Below are 26,621 nucleotides of genomic sequence, written 5' to 3'. Positions count from 1 at the left end.
TATTCCAAGTGCTTTTACATTTTTACGGGTACACATAGCCAATATGATATAGCTGTTGTTAAAGTGTAAAAACCATGTGTACAAATGACAATGTACTCGGGATTTTATTAGAAATCTAATAAATTTTCTTTTAAGAATTATTAAAAGTCATAACAGAAAAAAAAAAAAAGTTAAAATATCCGTGTATACAAAGTGAACAAATCCTAAAGCTGATTCAAGAATAATTTAAAAGCAGTAGGTAAAATTATTTAACATATATGTACAGGGTGTTTTTTTTTATAAAGGGCCACTCAATATCTCACTGGGTCTAACTAAAAATTTAATGGATTTTTTAATAGTGTTTTCATATAATGAGACTATAATTTTTCTTTAATATTTATGTTCATACCCAATCCCAAACAAATTATTTTCATTTCAACTTTTGACACTTAAATGGTAACGCATACATTTTACTATCTTTTAAAATGGGAAATAATATACAACAACTACTTAAACTGGTCCAAGCTGCTATCAAACAAATTTGATTAACTTTTCAGATAGAGAATAATGTAGGTAGAAATAATTTTGAGTGGTTAATAACCAGTTTTGGATGATTATTTTTAAGGTTGCTATCACAAAAACTAACTTAAAGGAGGAGTAAGAGCATAACGAATTGTGTACAATTAAGACAACACTATATAATTAAACTGTGATAAAAACATTTATTAAATTATTGATTACACACAGTGAGATGTAGAGTTGCTCACGACAAAAAAAAACACCCTGTCTACGTTATTTATTTTATAATAGAAAACCACTTGTGTCACTAAAGGTTTTTATAAATTATTATAGCACTGCGCATACTGTAAAATATATATTCATTTTACTGCTTTGGTTTTCATATCGACACACCGGCCTTACAAATAATCGCAACAAAATCACTCTAACACATAAAGTAAAACTAGCTGTTTGAATACATATCTTTCATACTAGTTATATTATTTGAATTGTTTCAACTATATTGTCCAGCATTATGAAGCTTCTCTGCATTTTAACAACGATTGCTTTTGTGAACGTTTCGCCGATAATGACAGGTAATTAATTAATTTTTACACGTACCTCTTTAGAGGAGTTAAAAATCTGAATACAAATTTTAATATTTAACTCTTCATCATAGGGGAATATGCAAATTTGGTTTACACTACAAGTCAGTGTAACCCAACTTTTATACGATATAAAATGTTTGTTAATTTTATTAATTTTATACACAAGTTTTAAATAATTTATTATAGACAAATACATCAGAGAGGCTTTTGATAATGGTGAGATACAATTTGATTTTTAGATGGCTTATAATTTAAAAACAAGCTATATATAAAGTTTGTTTTTATATCAGTTTAGAACATAAGTGAACGAGATTCATAGTACCAGTATACCAAACAATACTGTAGAAATACTAAATTGTAAAGAAAATCGAATATTTCATATAATTTAAAAAAATGTTCTATGGGTATTGGCCATTTTGGTTTATTTTAGACCAAAAATTCTGACAAAATTTCGACAAGATATGATGGTCCAAGTTCAGTTCTGCAAAAAGATTCCAGTTTTTGAGCTACATTACTATTATAGGTTGGAAGCCGATTTTCACTTAAATATTTCAGTTTTCTGTAATTAAATAAATTAAATTTATAAAATTTTAAATATTAAACTACATTAAGTCAAAAATCTCGTATGTCTCTACAATACTAAAATCGGGCCATCCTAAGTAGTCAACATTTTATCTAGTGTTGGGTCTAAATCGTAAAAAAGTAACTGACCCAATTCAATCTTCTTACATAACGGGTTGAATCGCGTTAAGTAAATAGTCACTTTAAAAATATGTATATTCTTGTTCTGAACATTTTTATGTATAATTTTATACATTATTAAGATTTCATTTGAAATTTTGTAAATAGCTCAAAACACTATTTGCTTATAGATCCTGCTGGATTGGAGACTGCAATTTCAAATATTATTAACGAAGATAAACCGTTTGGTAATCATTAATATATAACGAACAAAATTATTAAAATATAGATTGCTACACAAAAAAGTTGTAGTGATAAAAAAATTCATCATTTTTTATTATTCTTATTTCAGAGACACTTAATTTGATGTTGGTTATACCGGGTAATAACATTTCTTATCGCTTATTGGCAGTATTTCCACATATTGGCTTGATAATATTTCATAACTAATTTGGGCATAACATATTTTCGTTTTAATTACAGAAAAAGTAAACATTTTCAGAATTAATCATGGTAACTAATTGTTTAATATTACTTATTCGTTACGCAGATTCTTAATACTGATATTATTACCTGATGTTTTTGTTTTTCCACAAAAACACAAAAACATCCACAAAAATCCCCATTAGCTTTTAGATCTCTAACTCAAATTTAAGTAGTACCTCGTGTTTTTTCGTTTAACTAACATGAAGAACGTTAAAATTTCATAGAAAAAATTCTAGTTAAAAAAATGTTAACTCTCTTTCATTTTTTTGGCCACATCCAACGTCGTCTATAAAGAAACTGGTCTCGAAATGTAATCAAAAAATAAAAATTATAAATGTAATCTACCAAATAAATGGGTATAACATATTATAATAACATATTTTTGTTTTAATTTTAGATGAACGATTTATTATGAACTTACCAAGTAACCTATTTGTTTATATTATACGGTTTTTGTTTAAATAGCTTGTGATTTATTTTTGATTTAATTAACATGGGAACTTTTAATTTTTCTCAATATAACATATATAATCATTTTAGTCATAGTAAAATACATTAAATAGTATATTTTGTATTTCAGTGCATATTGCCATAGCTGATCAGGTGGCAGTGCGAGAAGCAATATCCCAAGTAACAGGTAAATATAAAGTTAATGGTAAATATTTATAAAGTTTAACATATTTTTTGGAACAATTTTCAAAGTTCATAATTACTCAGCTTTAACCAAATTCGATAAGTTTATTATGCTAATTTAAAGTCTTAGAGCTATGCTATGACTTGTATACAAGCCTAGAAGATCATTTGAAATATAATTCAGACTAATGTACACATTTTTACAAAGTGTGGTTTTTAGTGGAAAGTAAAATACATTTTCATATTTTTTATATAGATATCCCTGTACCTCAACTTGGCCCAAACGAAAGTAAGCAAACTTTTAATAAACGGCGTAAATAACCTTAATTTTTAGTTTATAATCCATTAAACTAGTTTTTTTTTATTTTGTTTTTTAATCACTGCAAATTGTCTTTATTTCCCACAGATTTTGAAAATGATTCATTGGTACAGCTTGGAGAAGCAAGAAGACGAATATTAGGAAAAGTTACAAAAAAATTACTTACTGATGCAATAGGTAAATATTAATATTTTGTGTAGATTGGTACTAGTTTACTTTTAATTATAAATATTCTATTTGGTGTACCATTCAAATAATACATTTATAATTTATACACAACTGAACAAGTAATTCTTTTATCCACATATATTCTTGTATAGCAGAAGCTAATGCCAGCTGATACTTGGTTTCTGTTTAAGAAAGTATTACCGTCGTTCGCTTTCTTGTAGACCATCCTATTGTCTATCCAAATATTTTAAATAATACCCAAAGGTGGATCTTTTATTATTGTTGTCAATTACGAATTTTGTATCAACATATCCCTTTTAAATGGTTTACTTCTTTACATGTTGCGTAAAAATGACCAACAACAATAATACCCTTAACATAACGCTGTGCTCTTCTAAGTTGATTGTAATGACTGTCTGCCGATTATTACCGATTTAAATTCAAGCATATTCTTATTTATGTGTTCGGCATTATTAACAAAAATATGAAATACAATATCTTAATTTTCTATTCCACTCCTACAGTCTTATTATTTCATAAATTCTTATATAATGATTTTCAAGACTAGTATCGTTTTAATTTAAGTCGCTTTCTAAAATATAATTAACTAACAAGACTTGTACGCTCCAGAGTCTAGCACACTAATTAGCACACACATGTAGTTTTTATAACAATGCAAGTGGGCATACACTTAAAAAAACACATTGGATTGATTTTTCTAGACTTTTGAAATACAACTATTGATAGCAATAAGATTATACCTTGTTTGTCTATTTATTGCCATTTAAACCTTTTTTGACCCGTCACTTGTGTAATATCTTTTTAAATCAATTATTTTGCAAGATATCTAAAATATTAAAGATCAGAACAAGAACAATACACATTGAATTCAAAAAAATGATGTTATATTTATCTACTAGTTATATAGAAAGAAAAAAATGTTAAAAATATCTTTATTAAACTAATGACCCTCCAGTAGGAAGCTTCTTTTTTCTGTCAATCTGCTTTTTGTACATTTATTATGTTCATTGTTCTAGATTGTATTAGATTGTATAGTAAAAACTAAATAAGGAAAATAAATCTATAACAATATCTCAACAAAGAAAGTTCTGAACTGCGGTTATTCTTTCTTAAATGTAATCTAATAAATTTCACTTCAAAATAGGTTACATAAAATAGAGAGCTTCATATGGGAAATATAATTATTTTTCTATGATTTTACTTATACGTGTGTACAAAAAATAAAAGTAGATAATATAAACTAAATTTGACAAGTTTTTTAAAACAATATTTTGACATTTCCATGCTCTGCCACATAACCGAAAAAAGTGTTACCAAAAAAGCGTAACAAAAAAACGTTACTAAAAATTGTTTAAAACTTAAGTAAATTAAATCTGGGATAAATGGCTTGGCTTAAAGTTATTTTTCCAGATATTAAACACCAAAATATTAACTAGAAATTTGATTTGTTTTAATTTACTAGGTTGTTACTGCTTGTTAATATTATACTATATCATAATCTATAATTCCACCACTACTCTAAATTTATTCGGTACTTCAACGAGACATGAAAATGCCCTTTCGTGGTCGCAGACTCGGCTGAAAAATGTTTTTTTTATAATTTTTTAGGTAGAGGAAGACCAAGTTACCCCAACCTTAAAGAAGTATGCCTTCTAATAGGTTTACTTCGAAGTATGCAATTTCCCGATTCATATATAAAAACCGCTAGTGTTGATCAAGCGGGCAATGTTTGTACGTTAACATCACAAAATCGCAACTTCCAATACACGCCTTATCTCGGCTATATTTTTCCAGTAATGACAGTGGACAATTACCGCCGAGTTACGAGCGTTTTAATTGAGGCAATGAACTGGTTCATCTAAAGTAGACCATCAATCGTAGCTAGCTTTTAAAAAATTATATTCTACCTATTGTTGTTATTTTACTTAAATAATATTTATAGGTCGCACTTGTAGCTAAACTGTCAATTAATTCAATATATTACAAAATAAACGATTTCGTTCATTGATATTTAATACACTTAACCACTTGTGATTTTTATAAAACTCTATCCATTGCGGTGTAAAAAATGAAATTGAAATAATAACATTACTTGCCCAAAATACAATATATTATTATTTTACTTCAGAAATTGTTGTGTACTGGTAGTGCAAGTAATGTGCCAACAGTCACTATGGTAAAGACGCCTAAATAATTATATAATCAAAGCCTTTACTATAATTTATCATTCAAATAATAAATTTATAATTGGTAGTCGATTTTCTTGATAAATGACTGTTAGTACTGCCTCTCCTCACAACTTTATTAGACACATTTGGTTGTAATGGTAATGATCAAGTTCTTTCGAATAATATTCTATTTAATCTTTCTGTTAAACTATTTTGTCCAGATGTGTAGGGAATGGTATAGTCAACTACAATTCCTTAAGCTTAACTCAAAATGTTAAAACACATTACCTACATAATCTCGTCCATTGTCACATCTCAGCATGGATAATTTCAAGTCAAAATATGCACGTACAATTAGTGTATAGTATTTTTTTAAACAATTAAACCCTTGATATTTGTTTTGTAACTGACCAGACACTGAAAACCCGGTATAATTATCTATAAAATACCTTTTACCCTTCCGTTAATGTTAAATCTATTATGCTTACTGTTCTACATTGTAACAGACTACATAAATAAAAATTAAATAAAGAAAAACAAAATACATAACACTAAATCATTTATAATAAATTTCATTGCAATAGGGTTTTTTTTATGGCTAATATCATTATTTTTCTATGATTTTGTTTGTACACGTGTATTAGTGGTGTTTAGAACAAAAGTAGATATAAGCTAAAATTGACAAGTTATTAAAGATATTGATTTATAAATTTCAAGGTAAAGGAACACCAAGATTCCCCAATCGTACCGAAATATGTCTTCTAATAGGTTTGCTCCGAAGTATGCGGTTTCCAGATTCGTACATAAAAACAACTACTGTTGCCCACTCTGGTTATTTTTGTACGTTAACTTCACAAAATGGCACATTCGAATACAGAATTTATGACATCTATATTGTTTTAGTAAGGCAAATGGGTCCTAATTATTATGGACGAATTGTGAACGTTTTAGATGAGATACACAATTGGTTCCTGTAAAATAGATCATCAATCGTAGCTAGTTTTTAAACAAATATTTTGCACACACTGATGCTATTTTACTTTAATAATATTTATATGTCGCACTTGTATCTGAATTGTCATACAATTCAATATATTTCATAATAAACAATTTCTTTCATTGGTATTTAATACTCTTAACCCCTTGTGGTTTTATTAAACTCTGCCCATTGCTGTATAAAAAAAACGAAATTGGTATAATACCTGCCCTCAATACAATTTAATATTTACCTCAGAAATTATACAACAGTAAGTATTAATTTATAAAATAACTTTAATTTTAGTTGTCATAATATTACACATTTGAAGCTAAAACTCGATTATCAAATATTGAAAAATGAATAATGAAAATGATGAAAATCATAATATGGTAAGATACCATGTATTTAATAAATATATTTGGTTTGACTAATCATAGATAACATTTATTAGTAGTTATTAATTGTGTACGTGAATTAGTATTAAAATAATGTTAAACGATTTCAAATCTGAAAATTTATACAAGTAAGGTATTATAGAGAATTATAGAGCAGTTTTGACCAAAATCAAACAACAATATATTATTAAAAACGTTTTTTTTTTTCGAAACGTTGGTAAAATACTACCATAATCTTGTGTTATACCAGACAATTTTAATTTACATTAGTAAACATAGTCCATACTATATCTGTTAAATGTGATAAATGATAACGTGTACAAATGAAAATTGAACACGTTCTTAGGCATTATCTGAAAATTGTACGCGGAATTTTATTAAAAATGTAATATATTTTCTTAAAAATAATAATTATATGGTATAACAGATGAAAAAAAATATGAACACATCTGTAAATACAAAATTCAATTAAAGTATAATTTATTATTTAAGAATAATTTAAAAGCAGAAAGTAAAACAAATTAACAGGTATGTACAGGGTGAATTTTATCATGAGCCCCTATAATAATTGAATTATTCTTTCACAGAATTTTCATTAAATGTGACCACAATTTTCCTATAATGTTTATGTGTCTACTCCTCCCAAACTGATTATTTTCATAGCAACTTTTAAAATTTAAATGGTAACGCATGCATGTTATTAACTTTTAAAATTGTGAATAATATACTAACAAATTTGACTGGTCCAAGTTGCTATCAGAAAACCTAATTTAAAGGTGGGTTAGAACAAAAACATTTTGTAGTAAATTAAGACCTTATTACAATAAATAAAAGACCATGGAAAAAAAAACATTAAATTATTGATTTAACACTACCGTTGTTTGAATATAGTAGTCGGGGTTTCATTAGAAAACTAAAGAATTGCCTTTTAAGAACTACTAAAAGTTATAACAGTTAAAAAAAAAAGATTATACCCACTGTGTATACAAGGTGAACAAATCCTAAAACAAATATCTGATTCGAGAATAATTTAAAAGCAGTAAGTAAAAAAATTTAACGGGTATGTACATTGTACAGGATGATTTTTTTATAACGGGCCACTGGGATTAATTAATAATTGAATTGTTTTTATTAGTGTTTTCATATATTGTGACAACAGTTTTCCTATGGTGTATCTGTCCCTACCCGTTCCAAACTAATTATTTTTATATCAACTTTTAAAACGTAAATGGTAAATTATACATTTTATTTTAAGTCAGTTAGACCGTTAGTAACCAGTTTTGGATAATGCATTTTAAAGTTGTTATCATTCAAACAAATTTGAAGAGGGGTGTAAGAAAATACAAAATTGTGGACAATTAAGTTCACATTACATAAAAACACCATGGAAAACAAATTACTAAATTATTGATTTAACACAGTGAGATGTAGAGTTGCCCACGATGAAAAAAGCACCCTATATACATTATTTAGGTTATAATACAAACTACAAGTGTCGATTACGTTTTCTATAAAATATTATAGTGCTTTGCGAACTGCAAAATATATTTTTTTATTTTACTTATTTTGTCGACGTTACGACTTACAAGAAAAACACTCTAACATAAAACGTAATACAAGCTTTTAGAATTCATATTTTTCTTATAAGTTATATTATGCGAATTGTTTCAACTTATTGTCCAGAACTATGAAGCTTGTTTGCATTATGATAACGCTTGCCTTTGTGAACGTTTCGCCGATACTGACAGGTAATTATATAACTTTTACAAGTACATATTCAACGTTGTTAAAAATTTGAACAGAAAAGTAAATAATTTAATTCTTTCTCATAGCGGACTATGCAAATTCGGTTTACACTACAAGTCAGTACCCAATTTTTATACGATATAAAATGTTTGTTAATTTTGTACATAAGTTTTAAATAATTTATTATAGACAAATACATCAAAGAGGCTTTTGATAATGGTGAGATACATTTTGATTTTTAGATGGCTTATAAATTAAAAACAAGCTATATATAAAGTTTGTTTTTATATCAGTTTAGAACATAAGTGAACGAGATACATAGTACCAGTATACCAAACAATACTGTATAAATACTAAATTGTAAAAGAAAATCGATTATATTTTATACAATTTAAATAAATTGTTTCTATGGGTATTGGCCATTTTGGTTTATTTTAGACCAAAAAGTCTGACAAAATTTCGACAAGATAAGATGGTCCAAGTTCAGTTCTGCAAAAAGAATCCAGTTTTTTGGCTACATTACTATGTAATGTTGGAAGCCGATTTTCATTTAAATATTTCAGTTTTCTGTAGTTAAATAAATTAAATTTATAAAATTTTAAATATTAAACTACATAAAAAAGTTGTCAAAAATCTCGTATGTCTCTACAGTACTAAAATCGGGCCATCCTAAGTAGTCAACATTTTATCTAGTTTTGGGTCTAAATCGTAAAAAAGTAACTGACCCCATTCAATCTTCCTAACATAACGGGTTGAATTGCGTTAAGTAAATAGTCACTTTAAAAATATGTATATTCTTGTTCTGAACATTTTTATGTATAATATTATACATTATTATGATTTCATTTAAAATTGTGTATATAGCTCAAACCACTATTTGCTTATAGATCCTGCTGGACTGGAAACTGCAATTTCAAATATTATGAAAGGAGATAAACCATTTGGTAATCATAATTATATAACGAGAAAAATAATTAAAATACAGATTGCTACCAGAAAAAAGTGTTAAAACTATAGTGTTATAAAAAATCCGACATCATTAATTCATCAATTTATATTATTCCTATTTCAGATATCCTTAATTTGATGTTGGCTATACCGGGTAATAATATTTTTCGTATCGCTTGTTGGACGTATTTCCTCATAGATGCTTGATAAAAATTAATAACTAATTTGAGCATAACATATTTTCGTTTTAATTTCAGACAAAGCAAATTACTGGTTTTCAATTGAACATGGTAACCAATTGTTATTTACTACTAATACTTTACATAGATCCTTATATAACGATCTAAATACGGTATTTTTTTCTGTTTCCTATGGCTCACACTATCGAATGATAGTAGTCTCTCCGTAAAAGAACTTACTTAGATTTTAGGTCTCTAGCTCAAATCGAAATAGTACCTCGAGTGTGATTAACTTGAAAATAATGTTTTCTTGAAAAAGTTCTGTTTTGAAAAATATGTAGTTCATTTTTCTGACAATATTCATCGCCTCATACTACTTATACTTTACAAAGACTGTTGTTTTTCCTATGGCCCACAATTTCAATCGATAGTAATATATCCAAAAAAGAACTCCCTTAGATTTTAGATCGCTAGCCCAAATCTAAGTAGTACCTCGTGTTTTATTCGTTTAATTAACATGGAAAATAATACATTTTTATTGAAAAAAATTCTAGTACGAAAAATAAGATGTCCTCTCTTTCATTTTTCTGACAACACCCAACGTCGTTTTTTTAAGAAAATGGTCTCGAGATTTATTCAAAAATAAACATTACAAAATATAACAAAAAAATGAATATATTGTAAATATTTTACAAATTACAAAAATATTAAATACTGACGTGCCGTTAATGAACATCCTCTTTCTCCGGTCATTTATGTCATTTGTGTACATGTATGTCATCAAATTTACTATTTGCAAATAATAATTAGTATAAAAATACATAGTTAATTATCCACATAGCTTGATAACATATATTTGTTTTAATTTTAGACGATGCATTTATTAGCACCTTACCAGGTAATCTAATTGTACATATTTTATACTCCTAATACTGACACTATACAGTTTTATATACAAGTACCATTATTACGGGTTTTGTTTAAGTAGGTACCTTGTTATTTTTTTTTTTATTTGATTAACATGGGATCTTTGAATTTTTCCTTATTTAAAATACTATCGTTTCTGCCATAAGAAAATAAATTGTATAGTATTTATATTGTATTTCAGAACAACTTGCCATAGTTGATCAGGTGGCAGTGCAAGAAGCTATATACCAAGTTACAAGTAAATATAAAGTTTCAAATTTTTTTTGGACAATTTTCAAAATTCATAATTATTCAGTTTTAATTAAATTCGATAAATGTATGATAATAGTTCAAAATCATGTAGCCATTAATGTTTTTTGATACAAGTCTTGAGAGTTTATTAAATACAATTCAAACCAATTTATACATTTTTACATTGATTAGGTAAATGTGTGTGTTTTTACTAGAAAATAATTAAATTGTTTTTACAGAAATCCATGTGCCTCAACTTGGGCCGAACGAAAGTAAGCAAGTATTTAATAACTGACGTCAATAACCTTAAAGTCTTAGTTTAAGAGCCAATAAACCAATTTCTTTAAAACACTTATTTTTTCACAGATTTTGAGAATGATTCATTAGTACAGCTTGGAGAAGAGAGAAGACGTATAACAGGAAAAGTTACAAAAAAATTACTTATCGCTGCAATAGGTAAATATTAATTTTTTGTGTAGATTTCTACTAGTTTTACTTTTAATTATAATTATTTTATTTAAAGTACCGTTCAAATAATACACTTATAACTTATACACATCTCTACAAGTAAATCTTTTATCCACATTTATTCTTGTGTAGCCGATGCTTCTGTTTGAGAAAGTATTACCGTCGTTTGCTTTCTAGTAGACCAGCATACTGTCTATCCAATTTTTTTAAATAATTACCAAAGATGGATCTTATATTATTGACTTCATTAATTATGAATTCTGTATGAACATATCAATAATCTAGTATATTATAGATTTATGATATTGTTATATCAATAATAATATCAAAATACAATTAGGCATAGAACTTACACAACATAATTGGTTTTTCTAGAATCGCATTCTAACATATAACTATTGGTAGTATTATGATTAGACCTTGTTTGTTTTGTTCATTTGATGTCATTTTTTAATTTTTTTTGATCCTTCGCTTGTGCAATGTCTTTTTAAATCAATGATTTTGCAAGATATCCAAGAGATTATAGTTCAGAACAAGAATAGTACTCATTGAATTCAATAAAACGATGTGTATCGTTATCTAGCAAACAAATTTGAAATATAACTTTATTTAACTTTGTGTCCAGCGGGTGTGGCTTTCTTTTTCTGTCAACCTGCTCTTTTTAATTATAACGTCTATTATGCTTGTTGTTCTAAATTGTATAAGATTGTATAAATAAAAATTAAAGAGAGAAAAAAATCCTTTACAATGTCTCAATAAAAAAAGTTCTAAAGCAAACTGCGGTTATTCTTTCTCAAATGTATTTTATTAAATTTTATTTCAAAATAGGTTACATAAAATAATTTGAACGGTTAATAAAAGTAGTTATAAGCTAAAATTGACAAGTAATTAAAAACATTTTTTTTTATAATTTTTAAGATGCTGGAGCACCAAGATTTCCCAACCTTAACGAAATTTGCAATCTAATAGGTTTGCTCCAAAGTATGCGATTCCCAGATTCATATATAAAATCCGTTTTTGTTGATCCCGCTGGTATTTTTTGTATGTTTACCTCGCTAAATGGCAGAATCCAACATCTTGATATTGGCTTAATTGATGAAGTAAACCCAATAGATCCTTATCGTGTTGAATTTATGGTTTTTTTGAGAGAGATACAGAATTGGTTCCTGTAAAACAGACCATCAATGGTAGCCAGTTTCTTCAAAAATTATATTGCACCTACTATTGTTATTTTACTTTAATAATATTTATGTGTCGCACTTGTATCTAAATTGTCATTTAATTTAATGTGTTACATAATAAACAGTTATTTCTTTAATACACTTAACCACTTGTGATTTTATTAAATTATATCCATTGTATTGTAAGGTATAAAATTGAAATAATAACATTATCTGCCCTCAATACAATATAATATTATATTGTAACTTCATAAATTATTGTGTACTGCTAGTGCCAGTAATGTGCCAACAGTCACTATGGTTGAAGACAGGCGCATAAGTGTTAATATAATCAAAGCCTTCACTGTAATTTACTACTCAAATAATAAATTTATAATTGGTAGTAGATTTTCTAGGTAAGTACTGTCTCTCCTCTTAATTTGTTTAGACAAATTTGATTGTAACAGCAATTATCCAGTTCTTTTGGTCAATAAAAATTGTATTTCTAATGTTTAAGGTAAGAATAATTTATTAAATAAATCAAATTAAAGATGTGGATATAAGTGTATATTACTAGGTGTTGCTTACAAGTTAAAGAGATATTTCACCTATCATTTCATAGATATAGACTTGACGCAATGGATACGCAATCGATCCATATTATTTATCCTTGAAGTCCTATCTTTGAACTAGTATCTTCAGATCACACAACTCGCGTTAATAAAAAATAATCAGTCATTAATATTATCAAGTTTTTATTTATGCCTGTGGTCGACCACGAGCTCACTCTAATATAAAATATAAATAAAAGTATTTTAAAATGATAACCGTATCGACTGCCAAACCATTTAACAGGTAATAGTCAGGTAATATAAATATGATAAGATAAGTAACATCAATAATAACGATTTTATGATAGTAAATTATTATGAAGGTTTTCTGTTCGATTGACAGTCGTAGCATAATATCTGTGTATAAACATTTCTCCCAACTCCCAATTAAGAGCATTGTATTTAGGTAGGTACATAACACTCAAATTAAGTAAATATTTAAACGGCTATAGATTTCTTAACAAAAACGATTAATTCAAACGTTGCTATTTGAGTTTCTTAAGCCAACCCTCAAATTTTCCATTAATTTTAGGTTTAAACACTTTTGAAAATTAAAATATTAAGCAACATGTAAGTTAAACAATTATTTTTGTTTGGTAATTTTTGCCCAGTGTAAGTATTTCATCGAAATTTCCGCTGTTACAGAAACTGTGAATGACCCTGTATATACAGAATGGTAGTGTGATCAAAAACAAACATTATATTTTAAATTTTTGCTTTCGTGTTTAAACTTTTTTTCTAAAAGATGTTTTTTGTGACTCTGGTGAAAAAATATAATGTTGCGTTTTCCCCGGTGGTTTCAAATTTTCATATGTACACATAGCCCATGCGATAGCTGTTGTTTAAGTGTAAAAAAGATGTGTACAAATGACTGTGTAACACGTAGACATTGATGGAATATTGTACTCGGTATTTTATTATAGTGCTATGTATACTGAAAAATATTATTTTAGTGTTACTACTTTGGTTGACATATCGACACGCCGACCTTACGACTAGAGTTGCAAGGAAATCACTGTAACACAAAAAGTAAAAACCGGTATTATAATTCATATCTTTTTAATAAGTTGTATTATTTGAATTGTTTCAATTATATTGTCCAGCACTATGAAGCTTCTCTGTATTTTAATAACGCTTGCCTTTGTCAACGTTTCACCGATAATGACCGGTAATTATATAATTTTTCCACATACCTTTTAAAGGTAGTTAAAAATCTAAACAGAAAATTTAACACTTAATTCTTCATCATAGCGCACTATGCAAATTCGGCTTACATTACAAGTCAGTACCAAATTTTCATATGATGTAACATTTTTTTAAAACTTTGAACCATTTATATACATAAGTTTGAAATAATTAATTACAGACAAACACATAAAGGAGGCTTTTGATACAAGTAAGATACATACATGCTTGTTTAGCTATAGTTTTTTTTTTTTATATCAGTTCAGAATATAAGTGAACGGGGTATTTAGCAACAGTATACCAAATAATACTGTATATATATATATATTAAATTGAAAAAGAAAATCAATACACTCAATAGATTAAAGTTCTTATAGTTTACATAGAACATTTTTTGGGCTATACAAAATTCCTCTTTCACATAACAGGCTGAGTAGCGTTAAGTTAAATAGTTACCTTAAAGCTAAGAATATTCTTGATCTGAAGATTTTTGTGTATAATTTTATACATTATTATGATTTCATTTGAAATTGTGTATATAGCTCAAACCACTATTTACATATAGATCCTGCTGGATTGGAGACTGCAATTTCAAATATCATTAACGGAGATAAACCGTTTGGTAATCATTATATATATAAAGAAAAAAATAATTAAAATATAGATTGCTACACAAAAAAAGTGTTAAACTTGTAGTGATAAAAAAAATTCATCAATTTTTATTATTATTATTTCAGAGACACTTAATTTGATGTTGGCTATACCGGGTAATAATATTTCTTATCACTTATTGGACGTTTTTCCAAATAGTTGCTTGATAATAATTAATAACTAATTTGGGCAATATATGTTTTCGTTTTAATTACAGAAAAAACAAATATTTTCAGAATTAATCATGGTAACTAATTGTTTTATACTATTTATTCATTACGCAGATTCCTATATTGTATTTTTATTTTTCCTATGGCTCACATTTTCAATTAATAGAAGTCTACCAAAAAAAAAAACCCTTTTAGATTTTAAAACTCTAGCTCAAATCTAAGTAGTACCTCGTGTTTTTTCGTTCAAGTAACATGAAAAATATTAGATTTTTATTGGAAAAATTTTAGTTTAAAATATTTTTATATTTTTAAAATGTTTTATTTTCCGACAACTTCCAACGTCGTCTATAAAGAAACTGGTCTCGAGATTTATTCATGAAATAAAACTTATAAATAAAATCTTACAAAATAATGGGTATATTCTTAATATTTTATAAATTACAAAAATACTGAATCCTGACGTTTCTTAAGTGAACAGGCACTTTTTCAGGTCATTCATGTCAGGTGTGTACATGTTATGTCATCAAATTTACTATTTGCAGTTAATTAGTACATACATAGTTATGTTTCCACATAGTTTGATAACTTTTTTTTTGTTTTAACTTTAGATGAACCATTTATTATGAAATTACCAGGTAACATATTTGTTAATATTATACGGTTTTTGTTTAAGTAGCTTGTGATTTTTTTTTTACTTGGTTAACATTGGAACTCTTAATTTTTCTCAATATAAAATTTATTATCATTTCTGTCATAATAAAATATATTATATAGTATTTTTTGTATTTTATTACATATTGCCATAGCTGATCAAGAGGCAGTGCAAGCAGCCATATCACAGTTTACAAGTAATTAATATAGAGTTTAACATTTTTTACCAAAATTGAAAAATATAATATTTCTAAGACATAGAGCTCTATAATGTTTTTTGATACAAGTCTTGATAATCCTTTGAAATACAGTTCAAACCAATTTTAACATTTTTACATAGATTATATGTGTGTTTTTACTATTTTTATACAGCCATCCCTGTGCCTAAATTTGGCCCGAACGAAAGTAAGCAAGTATTCAATAACTGATGTAAATAGTCCTAAGGTCTTAGTTTCAAAGCCAATTAACCAATAAAAAAAAATGTAAATGCTTTAACTTTTTTTTACAGATTTTGAGAAGGATTCATTGGGACAGCTTGGAGAAGAGAGAAGACTTATATTAGGAAAAGTTACAACAAAATTACTTACTGATGCAATAGGTAAATATTAATATTTTGTGTAGATTGGTACTAGTTTTACTTTTAATTATAATTATTCTGTTAGAGAATAGTACAGTCAACCACAATTCCTTTAGCTAATCAAAAATGTTTAAGCTCACAACTTAACTACTATCGTCCATTGTCTCATCTCAACAAGGATAATTTATTGTCGATATATATATATATATATACATATACAGTTATTATGTTTATTACATTATTTGTTTTGAAACAATTAAACCCTTGACATTTGTTTTATATCAATTACCTTTCCATGAGGTCGGTTTTTAGGTCCACACTCGTTATAAATTTTCGTATCGTTACATATATAGCTTATTGAAATCTAAAATATTTTGGTATCATTAATTAAGACCGTCCCTCCAGTGGATGACTTCTTTTTTCTGTCAATCTGCCATTTGTAAATATTACATATATTATCCTTATTGTTCTACATTGTAGCAAACTGCATAAATAAAAATATAAATAAATAAAAACTAAATCCATAACAATAACTCCATAACTCAATAGTTTATTATAACCTTAACAGTTTTTTAGGTGTATATATATATATAAACGAATGTATAACAATACTTTATTATTAAAGTAAATAAAGTACAACATAAATTTGTATTTATATTTATCAATATTAAAAAAAAAATGAGTACATCAACTTACTGAATTTACTTACTGTATAAATTATATTATACAAAAAAAGAAAACTAATTTACAATAGTGTAATCCGAGTGACAGGCATTTCTGAGATTGATTTTAAAACAACATCATTTAAAAAATAATAATACCATTTTCAATGGTATACTTGGGTTTTTGTTTTGACTATTTCAGTAGGTTGAAATAACAACAGATCTTTCCAGTAAACAATTACAGTATCCAGTCGTTGTCACCGACGCTGATAGTGACTATTATTTTTGTGTTTATATATATATATATATTTTTACTATCGACAAATTTGTATAGATAACATTAATTTAAATCTTAATATAAAAAATATAAAAAAATATTGTAATAAATTCTTATAAAACAGGCACAATATTCGATCGATTAAAACATATATTCAATAAAACTACTGAAAATATATAATGCAAACATAAGTTTACCGACCAACATAAAACCAATAACTGTATAGAAAATATTATAAAAAATGTATCATTAAAATTTTACTACTTTGGTTGACACATCGAACACCAAAAATTGATACAAACTATTAGAATTCTTATAAGTTAATAATAATAATAATATAGTGTTTGTACAAACAGTATTAATTTAACAAATATTTATTTAAATGTTACGTTATAGTCAATTTTAACAAAAATATGAGAATTTGCATGGAAATAAAAGCGGTTGTGAATTTAATAAACATAATAGTTTATACTTATTATAAATAATAACACCAGTCATTAGTAGTTATTATTTGGTTGTATGGAATAGTATTAAAATAGTGTTAAATGTTATCAAATTATAAAATAAACTTAGTTAATGTACCACACAGAATAGTAGAGAGACCAAAAACAAATAACAATATAAAGCTTCCAATTCTTCAATTAAAATAGTGCTATAGTGCAATGTTTGCAAGGGTAAATTATTTTTTTGGACATGGACAACCTCTGTCTCGTTATTATTATTTTCCATGAAAATTCTATTCACTTCCACGCCATCAAATAACAAGTTGGAATTTATGCACGGAGATATAAGTTACTATGTATTTCATAATTACAATTGCTTTGACTTATCATAGATAATAATTATTAGTAGTCATTATTTTTGTGTATGTGAATTAGTATTAAAACAGTGTTAAACGTTTTAAAATTTTAAAATTTATATAAGAATTGTGCTATACAAAATAACAGTTTTGACTAAATATAAACAACAATATATTTATTTAAAAACGCTTTTTTTCGACACGTTGGTAAACTACTACTATAATCTTGTGTCATCGCAGACGTTTTTAATTTACATAAGTACACATAGTCGATACGATATTTGTTAAATGTGATAAAATAGAACGTGTACAAATGAAAATGTAACACGTATGTATTATCTAAAAACTGTACACGGGATTTTAATAAAAAATTTCATATATTTTATTGAAAAAATAATTATATGGTTAAATGAAAAAAAAAATATGAGCACATCTGTGTATACAAAATTCAGTTAAAGTATATAAGATTCAAGAATAACTTAAGAGCAATAAATAAAAAAATTGAACAGATATTATGTACAAGGTCGTTTTTTTATTATGGGCCCCGAATTTGGTTAAACTGGTCTTAACCTAATAATTCAAATATTTTTTACTAGTAATTTCATGTTATGCGCCCACAATTTCCCTATAATGATAATGTTCCTACCTCCTCCAAAACTGATTATATTCATATCACCTTTTGGAACTTGAATGGTAACGAATACGTTTTATTCAATTTTACAATTGAGAACATAATACTTTCAATTGTGACGGTTCAAGTAACTATCGAAAAACCTAATTTGAAAGGAGATAAGAAAATAACAATTTGTGGAAAATTGAGTTTAAATTATATGAAAACGAAAATTATTAAATTGTTAATTAAATACAGTGAGATGTAGAGTTGCCCACCATAAAAAAATCACCCCGTATATGTTATTTATTTTATAACAAAAACCACAAGTGTCGCTAATTTTTGTATAAATTATTTTAGTGCTCTGCATACTGCAAAATATATTTTAATTATACTTCTTGGGTTGACATATCGACACGCCGATAGAAAAAGTAATACAAGCTTTTAGAAATCTTATTTCTCTTATAAATTATATTATTTGAATTGCTTAATTAATATCATCCAGCACTATGAAGCTTCTGTGCATTTTAATAACACTTGCCATTGTGAACGTTGCGCCAATTATGACAGGTAATTATTTAATTTTTACACGTACCTTTGCAAGGTAGTTAAAAATCTCAATAGAAAATTCAACATTTAATTCTTCCTAATAGCAGACTATGCAAATTCGGTTTACATTACAAGTCTGTACCAAATTTTCGTACGATAAAACATTTTTTTTAAATTTATTATTTTAATACGTTAGATTGAAATAATTTATTACAGACAAATACATCAAAGAGGTTTTTGATAGAGGTAAGATAAATTATTATTTTCAGATGATATATAAATTTACAACAAGCTATAAGTTTTTGTTTTATATCAGTTCGGCATATAATTGAACGGGGTATGTAGTACCAGTGTACCAAACAATACTGTATAAATACTAAATAGTAAAAGAAAATCGAATAATTTATATTTATAAGTACTTAAAAGAGTAAAATTCACATTGAACATTTTTTGGGCCTTACAAAATTACTAATTCGAATAAACGGTTGAGTAGAGTAAAGTTAAGTGTGTATATACTGAAAAAGACAACTCCTATAATCTACATAGAACATACTAAGCTATACAAAATTACTATCTAAGTAAACTGCATGCGGTCTATAAGCACATTTGCATAGCTCTAACGTTTAAGAAAAAATTGGTTTTAATAAATTTCGACAAAGTCAATTAATTTACCCGTTAATTTGTACAAACTCCAGGGTATTATATTTAACTAAAATATGTTATTCTATGAGTATTAGCCACTTTGGTTTATTTTAGACCAAAAAGCCTGGCAAAATTTCGACCACATAGGATAGTCCAATTTCAATTCTGCAAAAAGATTCCAGTTTTTTGGCTACAATATTATGTTTTTAGGAATTCGATTTTCATTTTTAATTATTAAACTGCATAAAAAAAGTTGCCAAAGAACTCGTATGTCTCTGCAGCATTGAAATTGGGCCATCCTAAATACCCCTTTAACATAACAGGTGGAGTATGTTCTAATGATGTTTATGAATCACTATTATGATTTTATTTGAAATGTTGTATCCAGCTTAAGCCGATATTTGATTATAGATCCTGATGCATTGGCAACTGCAATTTATAATATTATTTACGGAGATAATACATTTGGTAATCATTATTATTTAAAAAAAAAAAAATAATTAAAATACAAACTGCTACCAGAAAAGAAGTGTTATAAAAAAATCGAACATCATTAATTCATTAATATATCTTATACTTATTCCAGATGTAATAAGTTTAATGTTGGCCATACCAGGTAACAATATTTCTTATCACTTGTTGGACGTATTCCCGCATAGTTGATTGTTAATATTTAATAACTAATTTGGGCATAACATGTATTCGTTTCAATTTCAGAAAAAGCAAATATTTTCAGTATCGATCATGGTAACTAGTTGTTAAATACTACTAATACTTAAATGATACCACGTGTTTTTTTCGTTTAATTAACATGGAAAATATTAAATTTTCATTGAAAAAGTTCTGGTTTAATACATTAATTGTATTCTCTTTCATTTTTCTGACAACATCCAACGTCGTCTATAAAGAAACGGGTCTCGAGATTTATTCGGAAAATAGAAATTATAAATAAAAACTAACAAATAATTGGGTATAGACTTAATGTTTTACAAATTACAAATATTTTTGATTCTGACGTTCCGTTAGTGAAGGGCCCTTTTTTCAGATCATTTATGTCATGTGTCATGCATCAAATATTCTTTTAAAAAAAAATTTTCGAACACATTTACACTAAGTTTTTATCCACATAGATTGTTAACATATTTTTGTTTTAATTTCAGATGACTCATTTATTATGAACTTGCCAGGTAATCTGATTGTATAATATATTTTATACTCCTGACACTTGTTTCTTATACAATTATTATAGTTTTTGTTTAAGTAGCTTGTGATTTTTATTTTTTTTTAATTAACATGGAAACTTATCCATATGGGAACTTTTTAAAAAATATGTTATTATTTCTGTCATAATAAAATATTTTTTATAGTATTTTTTTGTAATTCAGAACATATTGCCATAGCTGATCAGGTGGCAGTGCAAGAAGCAATTTCCCAAGTTACAAGTAAATATAAAGCATAACATATTTTTTTTTTTACCAAATTCGAAAAATATATTATAATAGCTATAAGTTACAGAGCTATATTATATTTTTTATAACAAGTCTTGATAATCATTTGAAACGTAATTCAAACCAATGTATACATTTTTACATTGATTATAATATGTGTGTTTTTTATTATGTTTATACAGCCATCCCTGTGCCTAAACTTGGCCCGAACCAAAGTAAGCAAGTATTTAATAACTTATGTAAATAGCCCAGAGGTCTTAGTTTCAAAGCTAATAAACCAATTTTTAAAACGCTGTAACTTATTTTTGTTAACAGATTTTGAGAATGATTCATTGATACAGCTCGGAGAAGAGAGAAGAAGTATAACTGGAAAAGTTACAAAAAATTTACTTATCGCTGCAATAGGTAAATATTAACATTTTTGTGTAGATTGGTCCTAGTTTTACATTTAAATATAATTATTCTATTTTATATACCATTCAAATAATACATTTATAATTTATACACATCTCAACAAATAAAGCTTTTAGCTACATAGATTCTTGAATAGCCTTCTTGGATAGTATTCCGACGTTTGCTCCATAGTAGACCAGAATACTGTCTTTCCAAGTATTTTAAATAATTACCCAGATATAGCTCTTTAATTATTGACTTCATTTACGAATGCTGTATCAACAATATATTTTATTATTATATCACTAATAATATAACAATACATGTAGGCATAGAACTCACACAACATTGATTTTACTAGGTTATTCTAACATACAACTAATAATAGCATTATGATTAAACCTTATTTGTTTTATTCATTTATTGTCAATTTAAACTTTTTTGATCAGTCGCTTGTGCAATGTCTTTTTAAATGAATAATTTTGCAAGATATCGAAAAGATTGAAGATCAAAACAAGAATAGTACACATTAAAGTCAATTAAATTTTGTTATCCTAATCTGCTAGTTATATAGAATAAAAAATTTGAAATATGTCTTTATTTAACTTTGTCGTAGATCCCATATTGGGAGGCTTTTTTTCTGACAATCTACTCTTTGTAAATACTACATCTATTATGCTTATTGTTCTAAATTGTATTAGATTGTATAAATAAAAATTAAATGAATAAAAACAAAATCGCGATAAAAATAGTTGCGTATTAGAATTGCGGCTATTCTTTCTGCAATTTATTTTAATAAATTTCATTGCATAATAATTGTTACATATTATAGAGGTTTTTTATGGGCAATGTCATTATTTTTCTGTTATAATGCTAAAAATAAATATAGATACGAGTATATAAGTTAAGATTGACAAGTTTTAAAAAACCATTTTTTTTTTTATAATTTTTAAGGTAAAGGAACACCAAGATTCCGTAATCTTACCGAAATATGTCGTCTAATAGGTTTGCTCCGAAGTATGCAAAGCCCAGATTCATATATAAAAACGGCTATTGTTGATCAAGACAATTTTGTTTGTACGTTAACTTCGCAAAATGGCAGATTCCAATACATACCTGACCTCTATTATGCTTTGGTGAGGCAAATGGTTCCTAATGTTTATGAAAGTATTGGACACGTTTTCAATGATATACAGAATTGGTTCATGTAAAATATCAATCGTAGTTGATTTTTTAAAAATTATACTGCACATACTGTTGTTTTTTTACTTTAATAATATTTATATGTCACACTTGTATCTAAATTTTCATTTAAGTCAATGTATTAGAAATTAAACAATTTCTTTCATTGATATGTTTTAATACTATAAACCACTTGTGATACAATATAATATTTACCTTAGAAATTAAACAATAATTAATATTATTTTATAAAATAAGTTTGATTTTAGTTGTATTAATATTACACAAATGAAATTTCAAAACGATTACCAAATTTAAGTCCCTATACTTGTTCATGCTTAAAACCCCACTTAAAAGATCAAAATACAGAGTGTCCCAGAAAGATTTGGCAAATGAAACAACTTTGGTTATAGTGAATATTTTTAAGACTTTTTTTTTAAATTAATTTATACTGATTTGCGCTATAAACACCACTTTCTTAATTCAATTTATTTTAATTGTTTTATCATTTAAAAATAATTTGCTGAGTATTTTGACTGGTCGATAACCAGTTCTGGATAGTTACATTATACATTTTTAATATGACAGACGTTGGATATGATAAATTATCTTATAATTTAAAAAATCTCTATAATATGATATTAGTACAATTAATACTGATAAAATAAATATTTAAATGTTACATTTTTTTTCACAAAAATAAAGGCAATTTTTTCACCTACATATTCAAACACAATATTAAATTTCAACTGTTATTTTTCTACATTTTTGACCTGATAATTATTCCTTATGTGATTTCTGTTTAGTACTTTGCAAGTTTATTCATCATCAAAAATTTAAGAGTTATTATTTATTTTATTTATTTCCCCAGTCTTCTATTTTTTTTTTATCTTTCTTATTTCTATAATCGCAATCTGTCAATAGACAACTATTATTCAACCGTAGGAGGTATCTTGGAAGTATTGACAGCCTTGTGGTGTTGTTTGGAAGCTTTTGCAGCCTTGCACCATTACTGCTTGGAAATTAATCACAATCTTATTGTGACTTCGGTCGTAGCTGGGCGAATCGAAACAGCCACTAGATTTAAAGGACCTAAGACGGCTGTATAGTCTTAAACTCTGTGGACTTCGAGAGCCGTTAAGTACTTGAAAATACAGCAAATAAAAATTGTTAATCTAATAAACTGGTCGATATGATCACGGTTAAGTTAGGTCAATTGCATAAATATAGATTACCAATCATAACGGTAAAAATATCGTTACTTTTTAAAGACTATAAGTGTAGAGACGTACAATAACATATCATTCGTACAGAAAAAGTGTTTAAATTAAATCAACATCATTAACGTCAGATAAAACTTCTACATCATCGCTGGAAAAAGACAAAGTACGTGGAAATATTGTATATTAATAACTTTAGAGTAATAATAGAACTAGGAGAAGTTAGGATGAATTAATAACATACAAATATACCTCACATAACGGACATTATATTTCCATCTCTCTATTATCCATATTGCCATTTTATGTTACCCTATTTTTATTAAAAATATAAAACAAAAAAATAATTAGATTATATAATTTAAAACTACAGATTAAAATTTTAGAGTTGTTGTTTATGAATCTTACCAATCACAAATTGAAATTTTAAAACAAGTTAGGTAGATTAGTAATGGACGTTAATATACTATAATGGTGGACCGGAGTAGTTTTACTGTAACGATAACGTTTAATATGCTAAAATACCAAATAATTATATAAATCATAATATGTTGGTAGTACAAACAATATTTAAATGTTACAATATATTAAAATATATTTTTCACAAACCGACCACCGTAAAACCAATAACTAAAATGAAAAGTATATTAAATTTAGCTCTAAAGTTTTACTACTTTGGTTGACACATCTAACACCGACCCAACGACTAGACGCAATAAAATCCCTAACAGCAATTGAAAAAAACTATTAGACAACATGCTATCTTTCTTAAAAGTTACATTTTTTAAAATATCTAATTTATAATATCCAACATTATGAAACTTTTAAAAATCATAATACGGTGTTAGTACAAACAATGTAAATTAAACAAATATTTAAATGTTATATTATAGAAGTTTTAACAAAATAAAGAGAATTTGAACGAAAATAAAAACTTTTATGTTTTTACTAAACATAATAGTTTGTACAGGGTCATTTTTTATCATGGACCACACAATATTCCACTGAGTTTAATTAATAATTGAATTATTTTTTCATATAATTTGACCACCATTTCCTTATAATGATAATGTTCCTACCACATCACAAACTGATTATTTTCCTATCAACTTTTGAAACTCAAATGGTAATTCATTGATTTTATTAACTTTTGAAATTGAGAATAAAATACTACAAATTTTGACGGTTCAAGCTATTATCAAAAAACCTAATTTCAAGGAAAGTAAGAAATTAACACTCGTGGAAAATTCAGATTACATTATATGAATACATAATGAAAAAATTATTAAACTATTGATTCAACACAGAGAGATGTAGAGTTACCCACGATAAAAAATCATCCTATATACGTTATTTTTTTATATTAAAAAAACAATTAGTCTCACTTAAGTTTTTTATAAATTATAATAGCGCTGTGCATACTATAAAAAATATTTTAATTTTGCTTCTTCAGTTGACACTTGGACACATCGACGTGACGTTGCGACTAGTTAAATCACTATAACACAAAAAGTAAAACAAGATATTAGAATTCATTTTTTTTTATAAGTAATATTAATTGAATCGTTTCAAAAATATTATCCAGCACTATGAAGCTTCTCTGCATTTTAATAACGCTTGCCATTGTGAACGTTGCGCCAATTATGACAGGTAATTATTTAATTTTTCCACATACCTTTTTAAGGTGTTAAAAAACTGAATAGAAAATTCAATATTTAATTATTTCTAATAGCGGACTATGCAAATTCGGTTTACACTACAAGTCAGTATTAAATTTTCATACGGTACGACATTTTTATTTATTTTATCATATTTTTACATAAGTTTGGAATAATTTATTACAGACAAATACATCAAAGAGGTTTTTGATAGAGGTAAGATATATTATTATTTTCAGATGATATATAAATTAACAACAAGCTAAAGTTTTTTTTTATATCAGTTCAGAATATGAGTTAATGGCTTATATACTACCAGTATATTAAATAATACTGTATAAATACTAAAATGAAAAAGAAAATCGAGTAAATTATATTTATACTTAAAAGAGTAAAATTCCTAAAATTTACATTGAACAATTTTGGGACTTAAAAAATTACTGATCCAAATAAACGGTTGAGTAGACTAATCTTAAATGGTTACCTTAAAGCTAAGTATATTCTTATTCTGAAGATTTGTATGTATAATTCTATACATTATTATGATTTTATTTAAAATTGTGTAAATAGCTCTAACACTATTTGCTTATAGATTCTACTATATTGGAGACTGCAATTTCAAATATTATTAACGGAGATAAAACAATAGGTAATCATTATTATGTAACAAAAAAATATAATGAAAATATAAATGGCTACCAGAAATAAATGATAAAATTATAGTGTTATAGAAAAATTGAAC

At 26.4% G+C, this 26,621-nt stretch overlaps 4 protein-coding genes across 22 annotated transcripts in view; all 4 read left to right on the top strand.

The window, feature by feature from the left end:
- Positions 1-859: 859 nt before the first annotated feature.
- On the top strand, positions 860-16,598 carry LOC126842402 (uncharacterized). Of its 4 annotated transcripts, XM_050579408.1 has the most exons (12): positions 861-1,073; positions 1,157-1,186; positions 1,272-1,301; positions 1,958-2,014; positions 2,119-2,148; positions 2,250-2,279; positions 2,650-2,676; positions 2,833-2,889; positions 3,142-3,174; positions 3,292-3,381; positions 6,279-6,401; positions 6,465-6,632. In XM_050579408.1, exons 1-12 carry the CDS (start codon positions 1,013-1,015, stop codon positions 6,536-6,538), a joined length of 642 nt encoding a protein of 213 aa, XP_050435365.1. In that variant the 5' UTR covers positions 861-1,012; the 3' UTR covers positions 6,539-6,632. The 4 variants fall into 4 exon arrangements, with proteins under 4 accessions (XP_050435366.1, XP_050435365.1, XP_050435363.1 ...); XM_050579409.1 differs by lacking the exons at positions 2,119-2,148; positions 2,250-2,279; positions 2,650-2,676; ... (3 more) ...; positions 6,279-6,401; positions 6,465-6,632 and adding exons at positions 15,128-15,157; positions 15,259-15,288; positions 15,820-15,846; ... (2 more) ...; positions 16,371-16,460; positions 16,525-16,598 and having other exon boundaries at positions 860-1,073; XM_050579406.1 differs by having other exon boundaries at positions 6,279-6,633.
- On the top strand, positions 8,478-12,761 carry LOC126842404 (uncharacterized). Its single transcript, XM_050579419.1, has 11 exons — positions 8,478-8,683; positions 8,768-8,797; positions 8,871-8,900; positions 9,569-9,625; positions 9,754-9,783; positions 9,887-9,919; positions 10,680-10,706; positions 10,917-10,973; positions 11,206-11,238; positions 11,333-11,422; positions 12,353-12,761. The coding sequence occupies exons 1-11, from the start codon at positions 8,623-8,625 to the stop codon at positions 12,604-12,606; spliced, it is 702 nt and encodes a 233-aa protein (XP_050435376.1). The 5' UTR covers positions 8,478-8,622; the 3' UTR covers positions 12,607-12,761.
- A 2,226-nt stretch (positions 16,599-18,824) lies between the features above and the next one.
- Positions 18,825-23,188, top strand: LOC126842394 (uncharacterized). 6 transcript variants are annotated; one of them, XM_050579389.1, is made up of 11 exons: positions 18,825-19,357; positions 19,441-19,470; positions 19,553-19,582; positions 20,390-20,446; positions 20,565-20,594; positions 20,696-20,725; positions 21,139-21,165; positions 21,379-21,420; positions 21,609-21,641; positions 21,742-21,831; positions 22,774-23,188. In XM_050579389.1, the coding sequence occupies exons 1-11, from the start codon at positions 19,297-19,299 to the stop codon at positions 23,028-23,030; spliced, it is 687 nt and encodes a 228-aa protein (XP_050435346.1). In that variant the 5' UTR covers positions 18,825-19,296; the 3' UTR covers positions 23,031-23,188. The 6 variants fall into 6 exon arrangements, with proteins under 6 accessions (XP_050435346.1, XP_050435344.1, XP_050435348.1 ...); XM_050579387.1 differs by having other exon boundaries at positions 21,346-21,420; XM_050579388.1 differs by having other exon boundaries at positions 18,828-19,357; positions 21,364-21,420.
- Positions 23,189-25,684: 2,496 nt separating this feature from the next.
- LOC126842389 (uncharacterized) overlaps positions 25,685-26,621 on the top strand; it is a 33,189-nt gene continuing 32,252 nt past the window's right edge. For 2 of the 11 annotated variants that reach the window (XM_050579364.1, XM_050579361.1), the window contains exons 1-2: positions 25,850-25,871; positions 25,954-25,983. In XM_050579364.1, coding sequence (XP_050435321.1) covers positions 25,865-25,871; positions 25,954-25,983 — 37 coding nt within the window. In that variant the 5' untranslated portion in view covers positions 25,850-25,864. Of the gene's footprint in view, positions 25,872-25,953; positions 25,984-26,065; positions 26,096-26,471; positions 26,529-26,621 lie in introns of all 11 variants that reach the window. The other 9 variants (XM_050579363.1, XM_050579362.1, XM_050579356.1 and 6 more) reach the window with 8 other exon arrangements.

This window comes from Adelges cooleyi, unplaced genomic scaffold (genome assembly GCF_023614345.1).
Source record: "Adelges cooleyi isolate 19-005CV unplaced genomic scaffold, UGA_ACOO_1.1 ACOO_flye_CR_arks_rails_tigmint_CR_PRNA_519, whole genome shotgun sequence".
Classification (NCBI taxonomy): domain Eukaryota; kingdom Metazoa; phylum Arthropoda; class Insecta; order Hemiptera; family Adelgidae; genus Adelges; species Adelges cooleyi.
Note: the sequence above shows the minus strand (reverse complement) of the source record. Positions and strands in the feature narration are given on the sequence as shown.